The sequence below is a fragment of the Brassica rapa genome, chromosome A04 (genome assembly GCF_000309985.2).
Source record: "Brassica rapa cultivar Chiifu-401-42 chromosome A04, CAAS_Brap_v3.01, whole genome shotgun sequence".
Classification (NCBI taxonomy): Eukaryota; Viridiplantae; Streptophyta; class Magnoliopsida; order Brassicales; family Brassicaceae; genus Brassica; species Brassica rapa.
In genome coordinates, this window is record NC_024798.2 from 5,528,939 (window position 1) to 5,553,980 (window position 25,042).

Here is a 25,042-nt window from a genome sequence, read left to right on the forward strand (position 1 = left end):
AGTTGGATGCATATCCGTGATATGAAGGGCAAATTAAGAATGTTTAACTTTAAAGTTGGAATTCAGGTTGACTTCAGTGGTTACAATTCTATTTTGTATGTTGAACTATACTTTTTAATCTAACCAAATTCGACTACTATTGTGGTGTTGTAGGATTTAGCATTTTTTATCAGACAACGATTATGTTAATAGGGAGACGTAATTATGATACCAGTTTAAACGTGTATTTAAAACTGCAAAGCAAAATGCTGTTGGCAAAAAAAATCCTGCCAAACTGTTTGTATTGAAAAATTAAAGCCTAACAAAAGGTGGAAGATAAGAAAAAAAAGATAAAGAAGGTAACAACTTAGAGATAGATAATGATTCTATCAAGCAACCATGGTTTGGGTTCCTCGATTGTGGCTGGTTTAGCGATGTCTTGTACTTAGATTTCTCCTGTACGACACTCTCCTTGCTAGATGCACTTGGCTCAGCTAAAGACCATGTGCTGCAAGTTCCACCTATGGCAGTGTTGCAGACGTTTACTGCTCCAGGAGTGCTGCTACGACTCTTATAAGTGGAAGAACAGAAGGACAAACACCATTTGTCACATTTATGGTTTGTCTCGTTGCTAAAAAGTTCTAGCTGGAGACTGAATTTGTGTGTTTGAACAGTTGTATCCATACATTGTGGAGCTGGCATCTCATGGTTAGCACCCATGTCGCCATTACCCTGCCATTTCAAAATGCTTCAGTCAGTTTATATTGTTTGGGAGGTGAAATATAAGATGAATATGAGTAACCTCACTGTAGTTGTCAAAAAGCTCTGACGCCTGCCTCCCAATTAGCTCAGGACCAGCATTACCAAGGAGCACAAAAGTTCCCTTCTCGCCATAGTCGTAGGCGGAGATCTCAGCACCGACACGGTACCTGTTACAAAGGAAAACCATACGTGAACACACATGCTAAGCTAAAGTGAAAGATAAGTGTTGTGTAATGTACATTGCAACTCCAGTGACGTTGAAGTTTCCACATTTTTTGGAAACATAAATGAAGTTGGCCATCTGTTAGCCTGAGTATGACAGTCACTGCAGGCGATGTAATACCACCCCTTGTTCTGGTCGACGCACCTATTGTTGCGATAAAATCAAAAGAGACCACCTACAATTGGTCAAACGTTGTTGTTTAATGTACTTATGATGTATGGTTACATGAACTGGTTCTTGTTTCAGAAAGGCAAAGATCTCTCCAATAGTAAGGATCTCCCTCCATCTTGGTTACTTCCGTTACAGTTTCAACAATGTGTGGATTTGCCGCCAATCTTGAACATGTTTCATGAATCAAATGCGCTCAGAAATATTAATTGTATTGCATATAAATACTTACCATGTTCAGTAGTCTATGGTAGGAGCCAACTCATTGTCGAAGAATACCTGAGGACATTGAGTTGAAAGAAAGGTTTATTAAAAATGATTGCAACGGCCAGAATCACAAAAATGGGAACTTAGTTTGCTGTGTAAAGGTGGTATAAGCTCGTGCAGGAAAAAAAATGTTGTTCATAACCAAAATGTGGAGACGTTTAAGACATAGATGGGATCTTAGGTTCATGCCTTTGGCCAACTAAAAATTGCAATAAAATCGTGCATGATAAATCAAGATGTTCTTGACTAAATCATGGAAACTTTATACCTCCAATATGTTTAGTGTTCACTGTGGTTACTAACAGAGCAGCAGGTGCGGCGAGACTTTCGTTGAACTTGCTATAGAACTCCTTAGCAGCGTGGTCCCAGAGCTAGACGTTATCCCCTAAGATTGCAAATTATAATTGTGGGACAGTTACAGACATATACATACTAAGGCTGGTGGTAATATGTAATCGTATCTTCTCACTCTTTAGGATATAGGTGAAATAAAACTCACCGAGTGCTGCCAACCACCGTCTACTCCATCCAAGACCGCATGTTCGTTGAGAGAGTGTGCATTGATGACCTCATATCTGCAACACAGTTAAAGAAATTAGTCAAGTTGAGGTGGGTTACTTCTAGGATAAATGTTTCCATAAAATCAACAATTAGTTGTATGTTAGCACCAGAAAGTCAGTTTCCCACACAAATCACCTTGAAGATCACAATTAGCTTCAAACTCTTGGAATGAGTGAAACCTGAACCTGTCTCTCTGAATCACAACTGGGTTGTCTTGAAGCTCCGAGAGGACTGAACTGTGAGTGAAATGGATGGTAAGGTTGTCATCAACAACCCTGTAGATAGATGTATTAGCTTTTGTTGCAAAGAAATTCATGAGTTGATAGATTGTTCCACAGTTGAGATTCCCTTGGTGTCGTACAACCCAATTTGATGAGATGAATCCCTGACCAACTGTAGCTTGTGTTCAATTTCATTACTGAGAGGGATTGAAGATAGAGAGAGAATTAATAGTTGTAGATAATCGTCCATACTTGTTCATCAATCATAAGCAGCTCCAAACCAATTAAACGAAAACGGAACTCAGATTCAGATAAGCCAGCGGAGACATCGTCAAAATTGAGCAACATGATCACCCCAGTAGATTTCACCGACCATCAACGGAGGAGCTTGTATGTCTTTTAGGATTTCGAGTGAGAATGAGAATTTATATAAGCTCTAAAATGAGGGAGTTTGAAGGGTACCATGTTTGCCAAATAAAAGTATAATGAAAGTTTAGTGGATAGATCTGACATTACTAAAGAGAATTGAGAGGCTGAAATCGCAACCGTCTTTCAGATAACAACAAAGAATAAGAAATCCATGAGACGTGAATTATTTTACGTGAGTGAGCTAAGATTCAATATGATGTGGCAGTAAAATAAAATGTATGACATGTAACTTTCATTGGCTCTAAATATTTGTGATGATGTGTACATCTTGAAAGAGCTTAAAAATAGTTACTTTTATATAGTGGGATAATAAAAATATATAACAAAATGAAAACTAATAAATATTAAAAAATTTAATATTAATAATGAAATTAAATTAAAAATTTAAAATAAACCAAAAACAAAACATCAAAAAATTCTAATAACATGTGAACAATAAAGTAAACTAAATAAATAAATAAGCAATTATATTTATTTCAAACTTAAATCACTAAATTGTAATAACTGTACAAGATTCGTTGATGCTCAAATTTATTTCTATCTGAGTATGTATCTTCTCAAATATTGATCCATTACGCTTGCAACAAAATGATAAATTAGTTTGACTAAAAATTTGTATGGTTAAATTATGTAAAATTTGAGCATCACCTTCATAATATATCAACAATTCATCTTAACATTCATAAATTAGAATACTTTAAATATAAAAAATTTAAATATAAAAAGAAACGAGTTACGTATAGAGTCATCGGTTTTGTCGGTTTAACCGATGGTCCAGATCATGTTCCAAAACACTGAATATAATGTTTCATATGTAACATTTAAATGTAAATACATAATCAAAAATGCAAATTTATATCATATAAATTTGGTTTGTTTCGAAAATAATTCCTCGCTATGAAAGCGAGGGTCAAAATCTAGTCTCTTTTATTAAAACAGAATCCTAGCTTTGGACTTAACGTTTATTTTGTAAGTTTTTAAATTAAATACACCTTTTGTACTTTATAGTTAAACATACTTTAAATCTCTTTTATTACTTTCTTTATATTACTGTCCATGTTTCTAAACAATACTTAATCTTGAGTCCAAACAATATAAAATATTAAATCTCATTTTTAAATAATTTTTAACAATTTTTTTAAAATTATTTGGATAAATTAAATAATAAAAAAATCAAATAATTTATAAAAAAAATGGATATAAATATAGCTTATTTTTGCAGGTTTAGATGCTACAAAAAACATTTCAATAAATGACAGATTAATTAAATTAAATGATTATTTTATTTATATTTCATAAATAATAGTTATATCATTTATTTAATTAACATAATAATTCAATAATTAGCCGTTACATAATATATATATATATATATATATATATATATATATATATATATATATATATTCAATGAAAATAATTGCATTGTACAACAAATATAATAAAAAAAAATATGAAAAAATTTCAAAATATATATTATCTGAAGAAAAGTGCTTCACACTAATTGTAAACAACAAAATTAAACTGATTGATAAATTACACAAAACAATTATAATAAAGTTAATTAAGCTATAAAAATGAGTAGTATGATCAAGATATATTTATAGTTCTTAATTATTTTATATCTATCATTTTCTCTATCAAAATTGTGTAAGAATGTCATAATTTCATAAAACAGGAAAGATCAATCGATAGCTCTCACAGCTAGGGTATGATTCAAAATTAACTTATATATATATATATATATATATATATATATATGTATTTATGTATGTGTGTGTTACATTTCGGGTTTATCAAGAATTGCAGATTTATTTCTTGATACTAGAATGCACCAGAAAGCTATTTTTTAATGTTAACTGACATTTTGGGATAATGGAACATGATGTGAAAACAGATAGTCGTAGTGTAGCTTATGCTGCTTTAGTGTCTCCTTGTTTCTGATACTGTGGCAGGCACTAGAAATCAAGTTTTGATGATAATTTGCGGACACTTAAGGATAATTTCAAAAACTGGTGGTAGAATGGAGTCCTGTAAATACAGAAAGTTTTGCAAAAGTCCAGTATTTACCATACAAATTTACGTGCAGGAACTTGATAAACATTCTTGTACGTAGAGATTTCTCAATCAGGGAAGCAAAGGCACATACCTTATACTTCAAGATTCTCTTGGTGGGAATGCAAAGTTAGCCATTCTAGTTCAGCAATCATTTATACTCCATTTACTGTAATATAAAGTATGCACTGAAAATTGCAGTTGCAAGAGCAAAACCTTAAGCACCTTATAATTTGCTCAGCGTGAAAAATCAATTCAGAAGAAGACTGTTGTCAATGAAGTGATGCAAGATGATGTCAAAGTCTTACGTGAAGTAATAAGCGAGCTGAGGGTACGCGTTCTCGGACATATTTCATAAGTTATAAATATGAATGTGAATATGACTTTTACTGGATGAACTACAAAGGATGAAGGATGATAGAAATAAACCAACCAATCCAAATGTAGCTTATTCGACTGCATGGACTATACGTAGAAGTATGAATATATTAAGAAGTTTTGGTCTGGGGCATTCAAAGTTCTTGCCCCATGAAGATGATGACGGAGATGTTGAGATTGAAATTGATGAGGCTGCTGTTGATAGGCTTTGTGCTCAAGTGGATTTGGAATCATCTCCAGCTTCCAAGAGGATCAATCATGATGTGAACATAGTGTAGAGTATACATACACTCCTACAAACACTTAAGGAGGAAAGACACAACAATTCACATCCTAAATCATCTGATAGAAGCAGTCTCCTGTGGACACAAATGTCCCCATAGAAACAGTGGTTAATGTGAGAACGGAGACAGAGACCAGCATGACAGCAGATCAGAACAAGACACTCTTGCTTACATTGGATCAAGACTCGAATTTGCTGCCTATTTTAGTAAAGGATGCTATTTGCTCTTCACCGAAAAAGACAGAAGATGTGTCATCATTCCTGACTTGGTTCTGGAAGAATTTGCATCTGCAAAGATAGCTGATGGATTAGATCCACTTGGTCTTTCGCCTATATTAAAATCTCCCACACAGAGCGTCTCTCCTACAATAATAAATAGCAGGAAAAGCTTGAGGACATCGGAAATGTCAATTGCATCTCAAAAGGAAAATGAGGGAGACAATTTAGTTATAGAAGCGGCTGACCCATCTCTGGCTACATCATCCAAAAAAGGATCGACAAGCTATTTCCCCCACGATAACTATCATATAGCACCAGATTCCCATCGAAGTATGACCCTGTGCTATATCCCCACAAATTGGAAGTTGCAAACTTATTTCTCCCTAAATTGATAGTTCCAAACGTAATTACCTATAGACGATGGTTTAAATCAATTTTTTTTTGTTTTAATCGGTTTAATCTTAATCAAACAATTCTAAAATCAGTTAAACCAAACAAAAATTTAATATATATATATATATATATATATTATAAAACATATTTTACCATCTTCTTCACAGGTTTCACAACACCGACACTCGTCTTCTTAAACGTTAAGTTCTGTAGCTCCTTGTGCAATGTTTCTCTTCCTCTAACCCTTCACGCATTGTATCCGAGCATCTCCACAATCCAAGTGTCATAATCTCTCCTCCGCCTAATCGAAAACGCATGGTTTCTGGGCACTTAGGCCTCTCAAAGAAAAGCTTGGGCAGATATCCTTGAAGAAGGAGATGATGATGGTTTGGAAGAAGAACATAAATTTGATGTTTCTTTGATCAAAATTCAAAAGGGATTAAGACATAACTTTAGTACGTCACAAAAACAGAGCCTCTTAAAATTCAAGTTAGAATTTTCAAAGTGTCTCGAATCAGAAAGGACAAAGACAAGAAAATACGATTCATGGAATATCAGTTAGCTGAAGCTCCGCTTATCGTATGAAGATATAAATTGCAGTTTATGAGATTCTCAGTTTACAGATTTAATGGCGTTGATAGAGATGAAAGGTTTGTGAAGAAGATGATAAAAATGTTTTTTTTTGACAAAATATATAAAATTTGAATTTTTGTTTGGTTTAACTGTTTTTAAATTATTTGGTTAAGATTAAACCGATTAAAACCAAAAAACCGACGACTTAAACCATCGTCAATGGGTAATTAAGTTTTGAACTATCGATTCGGGGAGAAATAAGTTTGCAACTTTCAATTCGTGGAGATATAGCACGAGGTCACACTTCAATGGGGATCTGATGCTATATGATAGTTATCGTGGGGAGGGGGGGGGGGGGGGGGGGAGAGGGGGGAAATAGCTCGTCGACCCTCCAAAAAAAGATGCATAACTTTTATAGTGCTTTTTCTACACAAAAGAGCAAAAAAATTCCTACACATAATTGGGTAAGGTGTTTATACAAATTTTAATATTTTTCAAAAATTTATCTATTTGTTATTTGAAATAATTAACAAGCATTATTCTCAAATATATAAAAACACCATTAGTAGTGGTTTCTCAAAAAAAAAAAAAAATCATAAAAGTATGAAAGAGAAACAAAGTTTGCATAAAAAGAAGGAGATGAGCTTCTTTTTGCATAGACATTTACAAAGAGTCATTTACATCATATGCCATTTTATGAGTTTTTATTACAGTGTGTGTCAGTTGTTATTACTAAGGTAGTTTTCTCTAACCAAATCAAAACTAGAGACAACTTGTTTGGTTTATTTTTCTTTCGGTTATCAATTAATTTTTTTTTGGAATAGATCTCTCTCTTCTTCTTCCTCGGTGAATAATTTTTTTTTTCAACTTGCAACTTGTGCTCACCATTCCAAGTTAATATATCTGCTCTGGCACAGCGTCTCATGTTCTCCTCTTCCACTATGCAACAACTCTGCTGTGTCTCTTCCTTTCGATTCACACCGACATCCAAGCTCAACTGCGAGTGCTCATTCTCCACCGTGAAGCTTCTTCCTTCGTCGTTCATTGCAACACGTCGCTCCTCCGTCATCACCTGAAGACGTGACCTTTGATCCTATCTCTTCGCCGTGAAATCAAGCCATGATCTCATCATATCTGCCGCGATTCGTCACCATCATATCACCTTTTTGGAGCTGCAAGGATCGTCGTGACCGGTTCGAGCTTCTTCGATCCGGCTCTCTTTTGTCCCGGAGCTCGATGAGAAACAATTGCTAGATTTTAGCTTTATTCACATATGGTCTCTCGCTTTTTGAATTTATTCACTTGTGCCCAAAAGTATCTGATGTTGAAATATACCTTTTAAATTGACTCCACACTTTTTAATTGTGCAGACGTGACCTTTCATAATTACATGCACGGGTCCTTGAACTTTTGGATGTTTTATATTCGGCTCTTAATTTGAAAATTGCATAGATAGCCTCTTAATTTAGTCCCAAACTCTCAATTTCCACTCCAAACCCATCAATGCAAATAGACATACAAATTCAATGTATACACCTAATATGAAATCTATATGATTAAAATGAATTAAAAACAGGTTTTAAAGCGCATTAAGTTAGTGAAATATCAACAATTAAAAAAAAAACAAATTTGCTAGGGTGTAAACACAAAAAAGGTACATGTGTACAACATGAGCGAGCTTCGATGTTGTTGGCTAAACTATATGAGAGGTCAACACAAATTATTATAGGATTAGGACATGTCATCATTGTCCAACTTAGTCTTGATTTTATCTCCAACTGTATAATTGCAAAAAATTACAATGTAACACAATCCTTCATGTCTAGCGGAATATTGAAATCAGTTCGACGTGACCCAAAGGTTGGAAGCAAAAGGAACTAATTTAAGCTCTTATAATTCAAATTTGCCAAATTTTACAATTAGAAATTATAACAAATTGATTATTCTAAAATAATAATTAGATAGACATAATAATAAAGATTATAATTGGTCTTACACGTGTACATATTTACATGTGTACAAGTTTAGAGGTGTACATGTGCACAGTTTCAATTGTGTACATTGTATATTATTAAAGAAATGTATTGTAAAACCATTCTTTTCACTAAAACTGCAAATCACATGATTATAATTGGTCTTACACGTGTACATATTTACATGTGTGCATGTTTATAGGTGTACATGTGCACAATTTCAATTGTGTACATTGTATATTATTAAATAAATGTACCGTAAAATCATTATTTTCACTAAAACCGCGAATCACATTGTATGGTTAAAATCCAAAAAAACCCAAAACCACGTTTTGAAGCCAAAACCAAAAACATATTTTCTTGTCAAAGTCTATTAAATTGATTTTTTTCTGGTAAATCAACAAAATCACATTTTCTTTCTAAAACTATTAAATCATGTTTTTCCATCAAATCGCTAAAATCATGTTTTCCCACTAAAATGTTTTTCATCTACTTCTTAATTAAAAATTCTCAAACTGTAACATCAATTTGCAGGGATAGATAAAAACTTTAAAATATTTTTTATTTGACGACTAATTATATAACTTTATTAGCTAATTTTTAGATCTATATTATATTATAAATTAAAATAATATAGTTTATATTCTAATTCAAATGAGATATCGTTTTGTTATGTTTTATTGTGTTTATTAAATATATAATAAAAATGTAAGTTTACAATATTCATCTCTCTTTCTCTCTCTCTCTCTCTCTCTCTCTCTCTCTCTCTCTCTCTCTCTCTCTCTCTCTCTCTCTCTCTCTCTCTCTCTCTCTCTCTCTCTCTCTCTCTCTCTCTCTCTCTCTCTCTCTCTCTCTCTCTCTCTCTCTCTCTCTCTCTCTCCCTCCCTCCCTACCTCCATCTATCTACTTCTCTCTTTCACGTTTTATATGTTATATTTTTTATTCACATAAACCATTCTATTTATGTATAAAAATAGAATAGTATTGTAAAATCTATTGTCGGAAAAATTATGTAATGCATGTATTACACATTCACTTGAGGAAAAGAGAATATTGTCTTAATAAATGAATATATGTCACATCCAATCCTTATAGTTATTTGTTTAATTTAATTTTCTCTTATGTATATTAAACCAATTAAACCTAAGCATAAAATGTATTTAACTAATAGTGCACAAAAAATGGTATTTAACTAAATAAAAGGGAGCAAAAGCAGAGATTAACTATCGGCTTCACGACAGCTCATTTTTATTTTGGACATGTAGAACAGTTATTGACATGCAAATACTAATTTGCATACATTTCAATTTATACATTTTTATTTTTATTTTGTTCTGCATTTAAAAACATGAATGGAGAAAAAATGCAGTTTGATCTTTATAATAAATGATCTAAATTCAATTTTCATTTATTCTGTATATCCATTCTAAACCTCAGTAGCAATAAATGATCCATAGTGTAATAAAAAAGTCATAAAGTGATTTTTAGTATAATTTTTTTTCAAAGGGGAATATACTACTAAGCAAAGTGTTAATTTGTTAATGGTTCAAACTAGAATTTTATTATATTTAGAGTCACATTCTAAGTTTTTATTACGTTATAGAAATTTTTTAGCTATTAGGACACTTTGTTTTTTTTATAACTTTATCTCCTTCTCTCTTTCACGTTTTATATGTAGTATTTTTCACATAAACCGTTATATTTATGTATAAAAATAGAATAGTATTGTATAGTCTATTGTTGAAAAAAAATCTGTAATGCATGTACTACACATTCACTTGCAGGAAGGAGAATATTATCTTAACAAATGAATACATATCACATCTAATCCTTATGGTTATTTATTTAATTTCATTTTATCTTATGTATAGTATACTAATTAATCCAAGCATAAAATGTATTTAACTAATAATAGTGAACACAAAAAAACAAAAGTATTTAACTAATTAAAAAGGAGTCAGAGTAAGGATTGGCTATATGCTTCACGACAGCTCATTTTTCCTTTCGACATGCAGAACAGTTATTGATAGGAAAATACTAATATGCATATATATCAATTTATATATTTTTTTGTTCTGAATTTAAAAATATGAATGGAGAATAAATGCAGTTTGAACTGCATATTAAATTATGTGCTTTATTCTGCACATCCATTCCAAACCTTAGTAGCAATAAGTTACTCATAGTGTAGTAACAAAGTCATAAATTGCATCTTAGTGTAATATTTTATTTTTCAAATGAGAAGAGACAACTAAGCAAAGTGTTAGCTTGTTAATGGTTCAAATTAGAGTTGTTTACACTCTAAGCTACATTATGAGTTTTTATTATGTAATAGAATACTTTCTGCTTATAGGACACTTTGATTTTTTTAACTATATATCCTTCTCTCTTTCACGTTTTATATAATGTATTCACATAAACCGTTTTATTTATATATACAAATAGGATAGTGTTGTATACTTTATCGTGTGAAAAATTCTGTAATGCATGTATTACACATTCTCTTGCGGGAAGGAGAATATTGTTTTAACAAATGAATATCTGACACATCCAGTTCTTATGGTTATTTATTTAATTTCATTTTCTATTATGTATATTATACTAATCCAAGCATAAAATGTATTTAACTAATAGTGCACAAAAAAAGATATTTAACTAATTAAAAAATAAAGTCAAGGCAAAACTGCATCATAAAAACATCACAAATTATTTTCTATTTTTTGGAACTCTCTTTGACATGCTCATTCTCTTAAAGTATATACCTTGAAAGGTGATATGTGACATTCTGTGTAAGGAAAACTCCGACGACTGAATCAACCACCGATCCCTTCCATGGAGAAAAACATCTTTCTCCTGTAAACAAGCTTACTAGGTCATATTCAGCAGGAGAATAAATAATAGGCACATAAGCCATTCCGCTGATACTTAAAATGCGGATGGAGATTTACCTTGCACAAGCTGCATGCAGACATTATATGAATCGACCCTCCCTCGGAAAACTTTTCTCTCTTCTTCCCACCACTTCTCTTTGCTCTTATTCATATCTTCATCCCCATTCTTGTCTCCTTTCCCCATCAAAAGTTTCGTCCACAACCGGGTTGTTTCATCATCGAGTTGAACTTTAGCCTTTGGTTTTTCTCCCTTGATCTCATATGGAACAACTGCACCATCTCCTCTGTATAGGCCAAGTGCATTTTGCTCTTGTTCTTTGCTTTCGTCTCCTAGACATAGATTCTACAACCTGTATATTATTTGTGCAATACAATCTTCACGTAGAAATTCTCCTGATGGACATGTACAATGCAGAGACCAGCAGTGGTTACGTGAAGCTGGTTTGAATAATCAGCAACTACAAACTCAAAATGTATCACACATATTGTAGAATATAATTACCACTTGCTTTTTCTGAATATTGTTTGGACTTCATCCCTTTCTCTTTAGCCTTACTTCTTGATGAACGTGTCTTTGAGGCATGAGCTTGCGAAGGTACTGATTTTTTTTCCCTTTATAACCCTTTCTTGTTGGAGTTTTTGGGAAATAACATTTCTCGTTAGATGCAATTTTGTTGGTGCTGGCATTACTTTTTTCTTTTCTTGCCCCATCAGTTGGATCACCCTCGACATCTATTACCTCAGGAGACACGCCATGCAAGTTCTCTTGGACTGCTTTCTGGACTTGCATTTTCTTTGCATCATCTAAATGTTTGGCACACTTGTAGCTGTTCTGTCTCACTACAGCTTGTGATCGACAAATCTGTTGGACTGAATTTTGCATATGTCTCATCGCCCGCTCATACTGTCTCTTCGCAATTTGTTATGTTTTATTGTGTTTATTAAATATATATAATGAAAATGTAAGTATACAACATTCATCTCTCTTTCTCCCTCTCCCTTTCTGGACTTGCATTTTCTTTGCATCATCTAAATGTTTGGCACACTTGTAGCTGTTCTATCTCACTACAGCTTGTGATCGACAAATCTGTTGGACTGAATTTTGCATATGTCTCATCGCCCGCTCATACTGTCTCTTCGCAATTTGTTATGTTTTATTGTGTTTATTAAATATATATAATGAAAATGTAAGTATACAACATTCATCTCTCTTTCTCCCTCTCTCTATCCCTATCCATATCCCTCTCTCTCTCTCTCTCTCTCTCTCTCTCTCTCTCTCTCTCTCTCTCTCTCTCTCTCTCTCTCTCTCTCTCTCTCTCTCTCTCTCTCTCTCCCTCCATCTTTCTCTTTGTCCCTCCCTCCCTCCATCTATCTACTTCTCTCTTTCACGTTTTATATGTTTTATTTTGTATTCACATAAATCATTCTATTTTGCATATGTCTCATCGCCAGCTCATACTGTCTCTTCGCAATTTGTTATGTTTTATTGTGTTTATTAATATATATAATGAAAATGTAAGTATACAATATTCATCTCTCTCTCTCTCTCTCTCTCTCTCTCTCTCTCTCTCTCTCTCTCTCTCTCTCTCTCTCTCTCTCTCTCTCTCTCTCTCTTTCTCTCTCCCTCCCTCTTTCTCTTTGTCCCTCCCTCCCTCCATCTATCTACTTCTCTCTTTCACGTTTTATATGTTTTATTTTGTATTCACATAAATCATTCTATTTATGTATAAAAATAGAATAGTATTGAAAATTCTACTGTCGGAAAAATTATGTAATGCATGTATTACACATTCACTTTAGGAAATAAGAATATTGTCTTAATAAATGAATACATGTCACATCCAATCCTTATAGTTATTTGTTTAATTTAATTTTCTCTTATGTATATTAAACCAATTAATTAAGCATAAAATGTATTTAACTAATAGTGCACAAGAATATTTAATTAAATAAAAGGGAGCAAAAGCAGAGATTTACTATCTACTTCACGACATCTCATTTTTTTCTTTGGACATGCAAAATAGTTATTGACATACAAATACTAATTTGCATACATATGATTTTATATATTTTTTATTTTTTGTTCTGCATTTAACAACATGAATGGAAAATAAATACAGTTTGATCTGCATTTATTCTGCATATCTATTCCAAATCTTAGTAGCAGTAAATGATCCATAGTGTAATAATAAAATTATAAAGTGACTCTTAGTATAATATATTCTTTTTCAAAAGGGAATATACTACTAAGCAAAGTGTTAGTTTGTAGTGGTTCAAAATAAAGTTTTTTTTTACATTCTGAGTTACATTCTAAGTATTTATTACGTTATAGAATATTTTGTGCTATTAGGACACTTTGTGTTTTTTAACTTTATCTCCATCTCTCTTTCACGTTTTATATGTTGTATTTTGTATTCTCATAAACCGTTATATTTATGTATAAATATAGAATAGTATTGTATAGTCTATTGTCGGAAAAAAATTTGTAATGCATGTATTACACATTCACTTGCGGAAAGGAGAATATTGTCTTAACAAATGAATACCCGTCACATCTAATCCTTATGGTTATTTATTTAATTTTGTTTTCTCTTATATATATTATACTAATTAATCCAAGCATAAAATATCTTTAACTAATAGTGCACACAAAAAAACAAAGGTATTTAACTAATTAAATAGGAGTCAAAGTAGGGATTGACTACATGTTTCACGACAACTCATTTTTCTTTTGGACATGTATAACAATTATTGACAGGAAAATACTAATATGCATAAATATAAAGTTATATATATATATATATTTTTTTTTTTTGTTCTGCATTTAAAAACATGAATGGAGAATAAATGCAGTTTGATCTGCATATTAAATTATGTGCATTTATTCTGCACATCCATTCCAAACTTTAGTAGCAATAAGTTACCCATATTGTAGTAACAAATTCATAAAATGCCTCTTTGTGTAATATTTTCTTTCTCAAATGGGAAGAGACTACTAACCAAAGTGTTAGCTTGTTATGGTTTAAATTAGAGTTGTTTACGATCTAAGTCACATTATGAGTTTTTATTACGTTATAGGACACTTTCTACTCATATGATACTTTGATTTTTTTACTATGTATTCTTCTCTCTTTAATGTTGTATATAATGTATTCATATAAACCATTTTATTTATATATACAAATAGAATAGTATTGTATAGTATATTGTGTGAAAAAATCTGTAATGCATGTATTACACATTCTCTTGCGGGAAAGAGAATATTGTCTTAACAAATTAACATCTGACACATCCAATCCTTATGGTTATTTATTTAATTTCACTTTCTCTTATGTATATTATACTAATTAACCCAAACATAAAAGGTATTTAACTAATAGTGCACAAAAACAAAAAAAAATATTTATCTAATTAAAAAAAAGCCGAAGCATGGATTGGGTATATGTTTAGCGGCAGCTCATTTTTCTTTTGGATATGCTAAAAATTATTGAAAGATAATTATTAATATGCATACATATCCATTTATATTCTTATATTTTATTTGTTCAGCATTTAAAAACATGAATAGAGAATAAATACAGTTTGATCTACAGATTAAATGATTTGCATTTAGTCTAAATTTATTCTTCACATTCACTCCAAATTTTAGTAGTAACAAATGACCCATAGTGTAATAACAAAGGGGAAATTTTATGTTTACCACATTCAAGATACCACTTTTCATTTTTACCATCACTAAAGGGACATTTTCAAAAACACCTTATTCATTAAGTGACAAAAGACTCTAGTGTCTTTGTTTTTTATGTATATAATAAATAAATATTTAAATAAATAAAAAATCTAAAAAAAATAAAAAATAATTTTAAACCCTAAACCATCGAACCCTATTTCGAAATTCAAACCCTAAACCCTAAAACTCAACTCTAAACCCTAAACCATCAATCATAAACCCTTTTTTGTTTATGAAATACGAACCCTAAACCCTAAACCATCAATCCTAAACCCTATATTTCTTTTAAATACGAACCCTAAACCCTGAAACATCAACTCTAAACCCTAAACCCCGAAACATAAACTCTAAACCCTAAACCTTCAACTCTAAACCCTAAAACATCAACTCTAAACCCTAAACCCTAAACTTCAACTCTAAACCCTAAACCCTAAACTTCAACTCTAAACCCTAAATCATCAACACTAAACCATAAACTATCAACACTAAACCCTAAACCCTAAAAAGTAAACTCTAAACCCTAAACCCTAAAACATCAACTCTAAACCCTAAACCCTAAACCTTCAACTCTAAACTCTAAACCCTAAACCCTGAACCCTAAAACCCTAGAGTTGATGTTTTAGGGTTTAGATTTGAAAGTTTAGGGTTTTAGGGTTTAGAATTGTGTTTTAGGATTTAGATTTGAAGGTTAAGGGTTTTAGGGTTTAGGGTTCGAATTTCAAAAATATAGGGTTTAGGGTTTAGAGGTTATGATTTAGGGTTTAGAGTTAATGTTTTAAGTTTAGATTTAGGGTTTAGGGTTTAGGGTTTATATTTGATGTTTTAGGGTTTTAATTTGAAGGTTTAGGGTTTAGAATTGATGTTTCGGGGTTTAGGGTTTATAATTGATGTTTCGGGGTTTAGGGTTTAGTGTTGATGATTTAGGGTTTAGAGTTGATGTTTTAAGTTTAGATTAGTTAACCTTATTTTTTTGTCTAAGTTAATTCAAAGGTTATAAATGTCTTTTACCCTTCATTAAAGATGAGTGTAAAGTTGGTTAGTGTAAACATGAAAAGTGTTACTTTGAAAATGGTATTTATGGCAATTTCCCAATAACAAATTCATAATGTGACTCTTAGTGTAATATTTTCTTTTTAAAAGGGAAAGATACTAGTAAGCAAAGTATTAGCTTGTTTGTGGTTCAAATTAGAGTTTTCTACACTCTGAGTCACATTATGAGTCTTTATTACGTTATAGGACACTTTACGCTACTAGGACACTTTGGTTTTTAACTCTATCTCCTTTGCGTTTTTATGTTTTACTAGTGGTGTTCCGGCGCTACGCGCCGGTTTTCAACATTTTAGGATGTAATAATTTAACCATGTAATTTGGTTGCTATGTAAGAAATATGTGACAAAAGATCGCTAGTGATTTGTCTACGCTTCGTGCAGGATATCGGTTTTCTAATTATGTAATATTTATTTGTAAACTATCATTGTATAATTATGTTGTCAGGTAGAAGAGTAGTATTTCTAAAGAACATTAAACCGAACCTAAAAATTGGTTATTCAGAGGTTAGTTGTTGTCTGTTTACTCATTTCAGGTATGATCTAAATTGTGAAATTTGAAACTGTTATTAAGAGATTCTTGTTTTAGAGCTAGAATCTGATCTAAATTATTGTTAAGGCATTCTTATTTTAGAGTTAGAATATGATTTAAATGGTTGTTAAAACATTCCTTTGTGTTTTTTATGAACTTTTGCTTTTAGGTGATCTTTTTCATTTTTTGCTTGTTTGTTTATAGTTGGTAATTTGATATTTATTTTGGACAGTCCTTTTATCTTTAAAATATTTTTTTACATATTACATAGTCTTTCGAAGACCGAATCAGTTAGTTTTCTAATAGGATTTGAATCGTACCATAAATCGGATTCATTTAAACCGGTAAACCTGATTAAATTCTCTAAACTGATAATCATGGTTTTCTCAAATTTTAAAATAATTTCATTAAAATTCACATTAGTTTTAATATTTATCTAAAATAATTATTTTCATTATCTTTTATATTATTTTTAAAAAATTATTGTTTTATATTGAATTGAATTAAAAATAATATAAAATCTTATACAAATTAATTATATAGTTATATATATATTGTATTTATTTATTTTATTTAAAATTAAATTAAAAATTTTAAAACCTGATTGAAATGGTACAATCATTTGACCCAACTACTATACCAATCAATATCTAGTATTCTGGTGATCACTAATAAAAGTATTTTCTTGTAGACTGAACTGCTTGGCATAGTAGGTTGTTTGATTGTGGTTTGTCGTTTTGGGGATTGCCTTGGCAGACGATGTGAATTGTTAATGTAAGGGATTTTCTTTCTTGTGTGAGATATTGCTTTTGTTGTATATTGGAAATTTTCCTTATTTTTGTGTCTTTTGTTGTCAATTGAGTATTGTTTTTTTTTTTAATCTGAATTCATTTTAATTCAATTTTTTAATAAAAAGTATATAATGACCCATAAATTTCTCTCAATAAATAAGCTTAATTACACCCACGTTTATAATGCAGACAAATCTCAATAGCTAATTCTAACTAAATAGTTAAATGTTTTATAGATTTGTTGATATCATTAAGTATTTTGATAGATTTGGCTGCCTCCAACCAATGTTTGTTCAGTTCTTTTTTCTCATGGTTTCAATTCATTTTTTTTCTTAACTAATTAAAACCTACTATTGATTTTTTTTTTTTTTTGAAAAAGATGTTTTCTTATATTTGCTCGCTCAGCTTACATACTGTTTTTTTTTCGATATACTAATTGAAAAACTTGGCTCATTATTTTAATATACCTTTTAGTTTTGCTAATATAGTTATAGTGGAATTCTCTTTAATTAGTTATCCAATTGTATTTATGTTTTTTGAAAACTCATTTATAATTTATTTAGCTTATTTTAGTTCGTTTTAACAAACAATACATATTTGTGACAAAATACTACAGATATATATTAATCACATAAATAAAATTATTCTGTGCTTTCAAAGTATTCACTTTATTAATTTATGTAACGCATTATAAATAATTATTGATAATAAATATGATTTATTTACATATATATTATTATAATAATAAAAAAAAATCTCTATTAAAAATATTTTTTGATCCACGACCAGTCGCATGCTTTCTTTTCCTTGATAAATCGTAATGCAAAATTTATAACAGATAAGGAACAGAGCAATAGTTTGTAGCTGAAGGCGAGAAGAGTTTTGTAGAAGTTGGAATCTTGTTGATGTAGTGCTCTATAGGCCGCCAGTGAAGGTGAGTGTAGTTGGCGGCTGTTTGTTTTGTCATGGTCATCGTTAAATAACATGAAGCTGATTGGAATTTAAATCATTAGAATCATAAGTTACATTGAGTCTAAGGCAGCCAAATGAAAGGAAAATATCTTATTACAGAACCAAAAATCATTATCACAGAAAGCAGAAGAAATCGATGACTAATACTTGTTAAGAAAACCGCCAGAGATCTGCGATTCTAAACCCAGCAACGCCACCAGGCCCTCCCGTTGCCGCATGTTAAAGTATGAAATAAAAAGAGCAAATACATAAGGAAATATGTTTCGAGTATGACTTGGAGAATATTATACCTTGAGATTTATTAGACAATGATTTTCCAACATAATAAAACAGCTGTTGACAACCATCACTTTGAGACAGTGCTCGGCCCGGACTTGCTGAAGCCAGAAAATCCTTGACCCTTTCTCCACACGTTTTTAGTGACGCACTCCAGAGATCTAAGCATCATAACTTATTTCAGATGGAATCAGTTTTTTTCAGTAAATTTAGAGATAAGAAAACACAAGTGTAAAATAGATTTTGCACATAACAATAATATCATAAGTTTAATGCTGGCATTACTAAATTCATAAGAAGGCAAATCTCTAGACATTGCATCAGGAGAAACGTAATAACCATGTGAAGCCTCAGACAAGATCTTAAGATTTTAAGCAACAATAGAGAATGGAATAGATGTTACACAAACACATATTTTTTTTCAAACACATACTTTTCACTATATGAAGTTCATTAATACGCAATTTGAGAGAGCACACAATACAGTACAACGATGACATACATATGCTAGATCACATAGAGAGAGCGGCTGAACAAACCAGACGTAATGGAAGCTTACATTCGGAACCACTGGTTGCTAAACTTGGGAACTCTACCGCATCTGTTCTTATGCCATTCCGATCTATAATCACATTACCTCCAGGGAAGCTTACACTCGAGTTTGAGGAGCTCTGTTTCTGGAGCACAATCAATGGAGTTGATAAGATTTATAAGAAGCTGCTCAAGTACGGCCCATGATTTATACATTAACTACACAAAAGGATAGAAAGATTCGACCTTTTTGGATTTCCAGAGTTGTAGAACCCAAAGCAAATGCAGGAGGAGCAATCTCCACCACGTCGGAATCCATTGACGACCTGCCAAAGATTTATTATTTATGGTTCACAAAAAAAAAACTAATGCAAAAGCTATAATTCACAAAAAAAAACTAATACAAAAGCTATAAATCTCAAAGCTGTAGATCCTCATCGTTCCAAGACACACTTATTTATAGCGACACCTTCGATCTGTTACAAATGCGGATCGTCAATGAGAGTAAATGAGATGGAGTGGGAAGAGAGGTGGGGTAAAGCTTGATGACCAAATTAAAGATCAATTTCAATGAGAAGCAATACGTTACAGTGAGGAGCCGAAATCGGAGACGATGGAAAGAGGACGGCGAAGATCGCAATCTCAAAGAAACACCAAACCTTAACCACAAACGGGCTTGGGATATCATTAAAGCCCAATAAATCAAAAACGAAATCCCTTTCCTGAATCAAAGTTTCACGCGGAAAAAACGAAATCCCCTCTCCCTTCGACACGTGTCAACAAAACAAACAGGGTCTGCTGACGTGGCTTCACCCGGAGCCTTTCTGAGCTACTTTATTAGTATAGATATGTTATATTCACATACACCGTTCTATTTATATATACAAATAGAATACTATATATTTTACAGTGTATAATCAAATTTTTTTTTGTAATGCATGTATTACACATTCACTTGCGGAAAGGATAATATTGTCTTAACAAATGAATACTTGTCACATCTAATCTTTATTGTTATATATTTAATTTCAGTTTTTCTTATATATATTATAATAATTAACCTAAGCATAAAATGTATTTAACTAATAGTACAAAAAAAGAAAGGTTTTTAGCTAATTAAAAAATAGTCAAAGCAAAGATTGATTATTTGCTTCACGACATATCTTTTTTCCTTTGGACATGCAGAACAATTATTAACATGCAAATACTAAATGTATAATAATGTTAAAAATAAATTAAATTATAAACATTTATTAAATTTTTAATAAGCGTGCATACTATAGTGATTTTCTTTTGTTCTGCATTTACAAACATGAATATAGAATAAATACCGTTTGATTTACATATTACATGATTTACATTTTTTTTGTTGAAATTTTAAATTGATTATCAAAAAAAAGACAAAATTTGTATCTTTATGGTTAAATAATATACATTTAGGGTTTAGAATTTAAGATTTAGATTACAAAATTTAAAATATTAACTTTTAAAATATTTTTGGAAAAATAAATGTGAAAACTCCATTTTTTAAATGTTAAAAAAAATTCGAAAAAGAAGTTTCACATTTTTAGATAGGGTTTTTAATATTTATTTATTTATATATGTAGAGTAGGAATACATGTCTTTAACAAAGATAAATTGTTAAAATAAGAGTGATATTAAAAACAAATTGTAAAAATATTATTTTAAAAAAAATCATTTCATGTTGACTGGAAATAAATAATTAATAGGTTTTATTATAAAATATTGTAATAGTTCTTTTCTTTTTCTAAAAGCCTAAAAAGAAACTGTAATTTTTTTTTTGTAATAATAATTTTTCTTTTCTAAATCTCTTTTAAATCATTTAACAGAAAAGGATTTGTATCATTTTTTCTGACATATGTCACAATCTTAAATTTTTTATTGATGCATGTTGCAATCATGTTAATTAGCAAATTCGAAAAACTAAACTTTATATAATAAGATAAAACATATTTTTTTCATTTTTACTCCTTGTGTGTTTTTTTCATTTATCATTTTCCAAATTTAAAATCACACGTAGGGTATTTTTAAATTATCGGAATAAGATATGGTTAAAGGATAGGTTTGCCAAAAAATAGAGCAAAAAATGATAAACCGGGTTTGCCCATCAGAGCGGTTCCATCCGGGCCGGCGGTGTTGAACATTGCGGTTTTAGAGTGTAACCGGACCGGGTGTGCACCAACGTCACGGTAGAACCGGTCGGATCCGGTTTTGAAAAACACTGGAAGAATACAACCAAATGAATAATTCGTTCGCTTGTAGCATCATCAATCTTGTGAGCTACAGGCGTCGATTTCTAAATCTGATTCCCCCTTTCGATCTCTGCTCTCTTCTCTCGCGAGTCTCCAAGGTATGCAGTGGCATGGCATCACCTTTGCTCTTGATTCAATTCAATAGATTCGTTCTCCGATCTCTAGAGGCTGATTGTTTTTTTTTTTTTTGTTGGGTTTCTCAGTTTCTGATATTTTGCTTAATTGAATTCGTAATCAGATCAAAGATCTGGGACTTATCTGCAATTTTACTTATGTTGATCTAGGGTTTTGTTGTTTCTCTTCCAAGCTCGCTAAGCTTTCTTCGATCATAGAGAGAGACAGTGTGCTTGATTGGCTTTGCTGAGTTGCTTGGCCCTTGTTTTGTTCTCTTCTTATCAGGTTAGCTTTCTTGGTCCTAAAGATGCTTTCTTGTTGATTGTTTAGTGTTGAATGTGAGTAAAATTTGCTTTTTTTGTTTATGTTTGTGTTTGTGTTACCCTTTTCTTTCCTCAGGGCTTAACGATTCATCAAAAGGCAAAGATAAATTCCTAATTTTAGTGCAAGTCTTAAGTAGAAGAACATCATTTCTAAGAGGCACCTTAACATGGTAAGACTCTCTACCTAGATAAACTACATCACTATTAATTATAAGGAATTTTGAACCCTTCTGCGATAACTTTTTATTCTTCTCTTACTTGTTGCTCTTCTGTTGGGTCTTTGATGTTCCAGGCAAATCCATTACGGCTCTATCTAGCCTGCATAAAGAATACCCTCGAGGCAGCCATGTGCTTACAGGTACAAACCATTTCCGCTCAAAAGTATCACTGCATAGGTCCATCTGTATGGTTAAGGAAACAGTAAAAGACTCTTTGTTTCCCTTCTCCCCCATCCATGTTTGACCTCTAGTGTTTTTCTTACTTTCATGTTTACCTTATTTACATGATATGCACCATCGTTCACTTTTACTCTCGCAATTTTGGTGACGAATGTCGTAAACTATGCACTTTTTGTTCCTGGGGCCATGTGAAGTCCTTGTAAGATTCAGTTTTAACTTGCATGGTATATATTTCTCTACTTGCAGAACTTTCCTTGTCAAGAAGTTGAAAGGCATAATAAACCAGAGGTTGAACTAAAGTATGTAAGCTTGTTTCAAAAACATGCATCTGAGAATGGATGCTCTTGTGCCATTGTCATTTGAACTAGTGGAATCTTATTATCGTCATGTTTTTTTTTTGTAGGACGAGCCCAGAACTTTTGCTAAATCCTGTAAGTAGTTTATTTCTTTCCCTCTCAGTTTGGCATTCTGTCTATATACTAGGTTCTGTAACTGGCTGCTAAATTTTTTATGTTTTGAATTTTACAGGTTTTGATATGCCGTAATGAGGCTGAAAAGTGCTTAATAGAAACATCTATAAATTCACTCCGGATAAGCCTCAAGGTAATTGTTGATCTTGCCTTAGCTTTATATTGTTTTTCACTGTTTCCTTTCACTCACTCTCCTTCGATAACGTCTTTCATGTGTCATGACTCAAACGTCCTGTTGTTAAAAGTACCTGTTCTTGAATTTGCAGGTCAAACAAGCGGATGAACTTGAAAACATACTAACCAAAAAGTTCCTTAGATTCTTGTCCATGAGGGCAGAAGCTTTTCAAGTACTGAGGAGGAAGCCAGTGCAGGTAGACCATCTTCTTAATTTAAACGTAGCTACTCTTGTGTGCCACTATGTTTTATCTTCCAGCTCTAATGCATTCCATTTTCTGTAATTTATTTAGTATGGCAAACGCATCACTGATTGGTTTATATATATATAACGCACACAGGATTGGGAACTTCATTTTACAAATCATCAATCATCTCACTCTGTGGAAATGCCTTTACTTAGATCAGATGGTTACTTTTTATTATGTGAATAGTTTATTCCCTGATCCAATTCAATTTGGTTTCCTTGTTGGTCTTTTGAACAGGGATATGACATTAGCTTTCTTATAACAAACTACCACTGCGAAGAGATGCAGAAACAGAAGCTAATCGATTTCATTATTCAGTTTATGGAGGCAAGTCTTTCTCCAAACCTATTGTGTTTACCTTGTGTCTTTTTTCACGGTAGTAACAATGGGAAGTAGTATTCGGAATAGTTGGCCTAGCCATGGTCAAGGTATCCGCCTTCACACTTAAAATGTTTCTACAAGAATCAAAAAGAAATTAGTTACTTTGATGATATGCTCCAACATGCTAATCTCCTCATACTCCTCCGATTAAAACTGGAAATGTAACTGAAATTGCAGGATATAGAGAAAGAAATAAGCGAGTTGAAGATATCAGTGAACACCAGAGGAAGACTGGTGGCTACAGAGTTTCTGAAACAGTTCATGTAAAGCAACTGAGTTGTTATAATGTAAGCACTCATTGTATTAATCACTCATTATTTGGTCAAATTCATCTACACATATAATAAGTTCTTTTCTCTTGCTACACTTTCTGTTTTCTTTTTGTCTCTACTTCCTTTGCTCCTACGCAACTGAACCATCGGCTTCGTAATTGTAGTATATGTTACGCAATACTTGTAAAATATGGGCTGTTCGTTAATCATAGAAGTTGTTCTAGCATGCAGTCACAGCAAGAAAAGTTGTTTCTACGACCAAGTAAAAATAAAATCAATTTTAAATGATATTCGTTTGGCCATCTTTTATCTCTATCCAAATAATTTATTTAAATGGTATATCTAAGCGATATTTGGAACTGTTTATTTATCAATCCAAATGAAACATCTAAATTGAATTTGGTTTATTTTCTCAATTGTTGTACATGAATAGTTTAATAAGAAAACAATTCAACAACTTTTATTTTTAATTTAATTATATTTACAAATTTAAAACTATAACATTTATTTATTAGTTACAACTAATTATTTTGAATGAGCATTTTGATTATGTAATTTTGATGAAGAAATACATTATTGCGATTTTTTTATAAAATTTAGTATTTTATATTTTGGTAAGGAAATACGATTTTAAAGTTTTTATGTAAAAATATAATTTTTCGTATAGGTGGACGAGATTATTTTGCGGTTTGGAAAAAAAAATTTATGTTTTGATGGAAGAATATAATTTTGAGAGTTGGGATATATGTCGAGTTTGACATTAGATGTCAGATCGAGGATCTGTTGAAATGGTGGCTGCTTGTGCAGTGCATGTGCTTTCACTGATGTGTTTTCGAGTTTGATTTTCCTCTACTATGCTTGTATTGTTACTTCAGATGATCAGTTCTCACTTGCGGCTTATTTATTTGGTTCTTGTTTAGTTTATAGAGTTGTGGTTATGTGGCTCAATCAGCAATAGTGAGTCGTCTCCGGCAGGGGCGAAGCTAGGATTTTTCTTATAACTAGGTGCATAATAACTAATAAAAATAGCATAGGAAGATTTGAACCTAGGTTATTGGAGAATCTTTTCTATGATCATAATACCCGACGATGATATTTGCTGTGATGTTCATGATTCTGAATATTCCATAGATTTC

The 25,042-nt window shown here is 31.7% G+C and overlaps 1 protein-coding gene and 2 long non-coding RNA genes across 5 annotated transcripts; 1 reads left to right on the forward strand and 2 right to left on the reverse strand.

Moving 5' to 3' along the window:
- Window positions 1–17,797: 17,797 nt before the first annotated feature.
- LOC117133764 lies at window positions 17,798–19,289 on the reverse strand. The gene is made up of 2 exons (XR_004457777.1): window positions 19,225–19,289; window positions 17,798–18,883 (listed from the first exon to the last, which is right to left on the reverse strand). It is a non-coding gene; the product is annotated as an uncharacterized LOC117133764 (long non-coding RNA).
- LOC103863561 lies at window positions 19,290–21,116 on the reverse strand. Of its 2 annotated transcripts, XR_004457773.1 has the most exons (4): window positions 19,838–21,116; window positions 19,658–19,729; window positions 19,500–19,579; window positions 19,290–19,399 (listed from the first exon to the last, which is right to left on the reverse strand). It is a non-coding gene; the product is annotated as an uncharacterized LOC103863561 (long non-coding RNA). The 2 variants fall into 2 exon arrangements; XR_004457772.1 differs by having other exon boundaries at window positions 19,658–21,116.
- A 260-nt stretch (window positions 21,117–21,376) lies between these two features.
- LOC103863562 (actin-related protein 2/3 complex subunit 4) lies at window positions 21,377–24,132 on the forward strand. 2 transcript variants are annotated; one of them, XM_018658214.2, is made up of 10 exons: window positions 21,377–21,624; window positions 21,811–21,925; window positions 22,040–22,133; window positions 22,256–22,321; window positions 22,608–22,660; window positions 22,765–22,792; window positions 22,890–22,964; window positions 23,098–23,202; window positions 23,491–23,584; window positions 23,812–24,132. In XM_018658214.2, the coding sequence occupies exons 3-10, from the start codon at window positions 22,131–22,133 to the stop codon at window positions 23,976–23,978; spliced, it is 591 nt and encodes a 196-aa protein (XP_018513730.2). In that variant the 5' UTR covers window positions 21,377–21,624; window positions 21,811–21,925; window positions 22,040–22,130; the 3' UTR covers window positions 23,979–24,132. The 2 variants fall into 2 exon arrangements, with proteins under 2 accessions (XP_018513730.2, XP_009139559.1); XM_009141311.3 differs by having other exon boundaries at window positions 21,383–21,624; window positions 23,491–23,580; window positions 23,812–24,097.
- The last annotated feature ends 910 nt before the right edge of the window (window positions 24,133–25,042 follow it).

Coding starts and splice junctions, on each gene's coding strand:
- LOC103863562 (XM_018658214.2), top strand. Junction 22,661..22,764: donor AAACCAGAGGTTGAACTAAA/GTATGTAAGCTT, acceptor TTTTTTTTGTAG/GACGAGCCCAGAACTTTTGC. Junction 22,793..22,889: donor CAGAACTTTTGCTAAATCCT/GTAAGTAGTTTA, acceptor TGAATTTTACAG/GTTTTGATATGCCGTAATGA.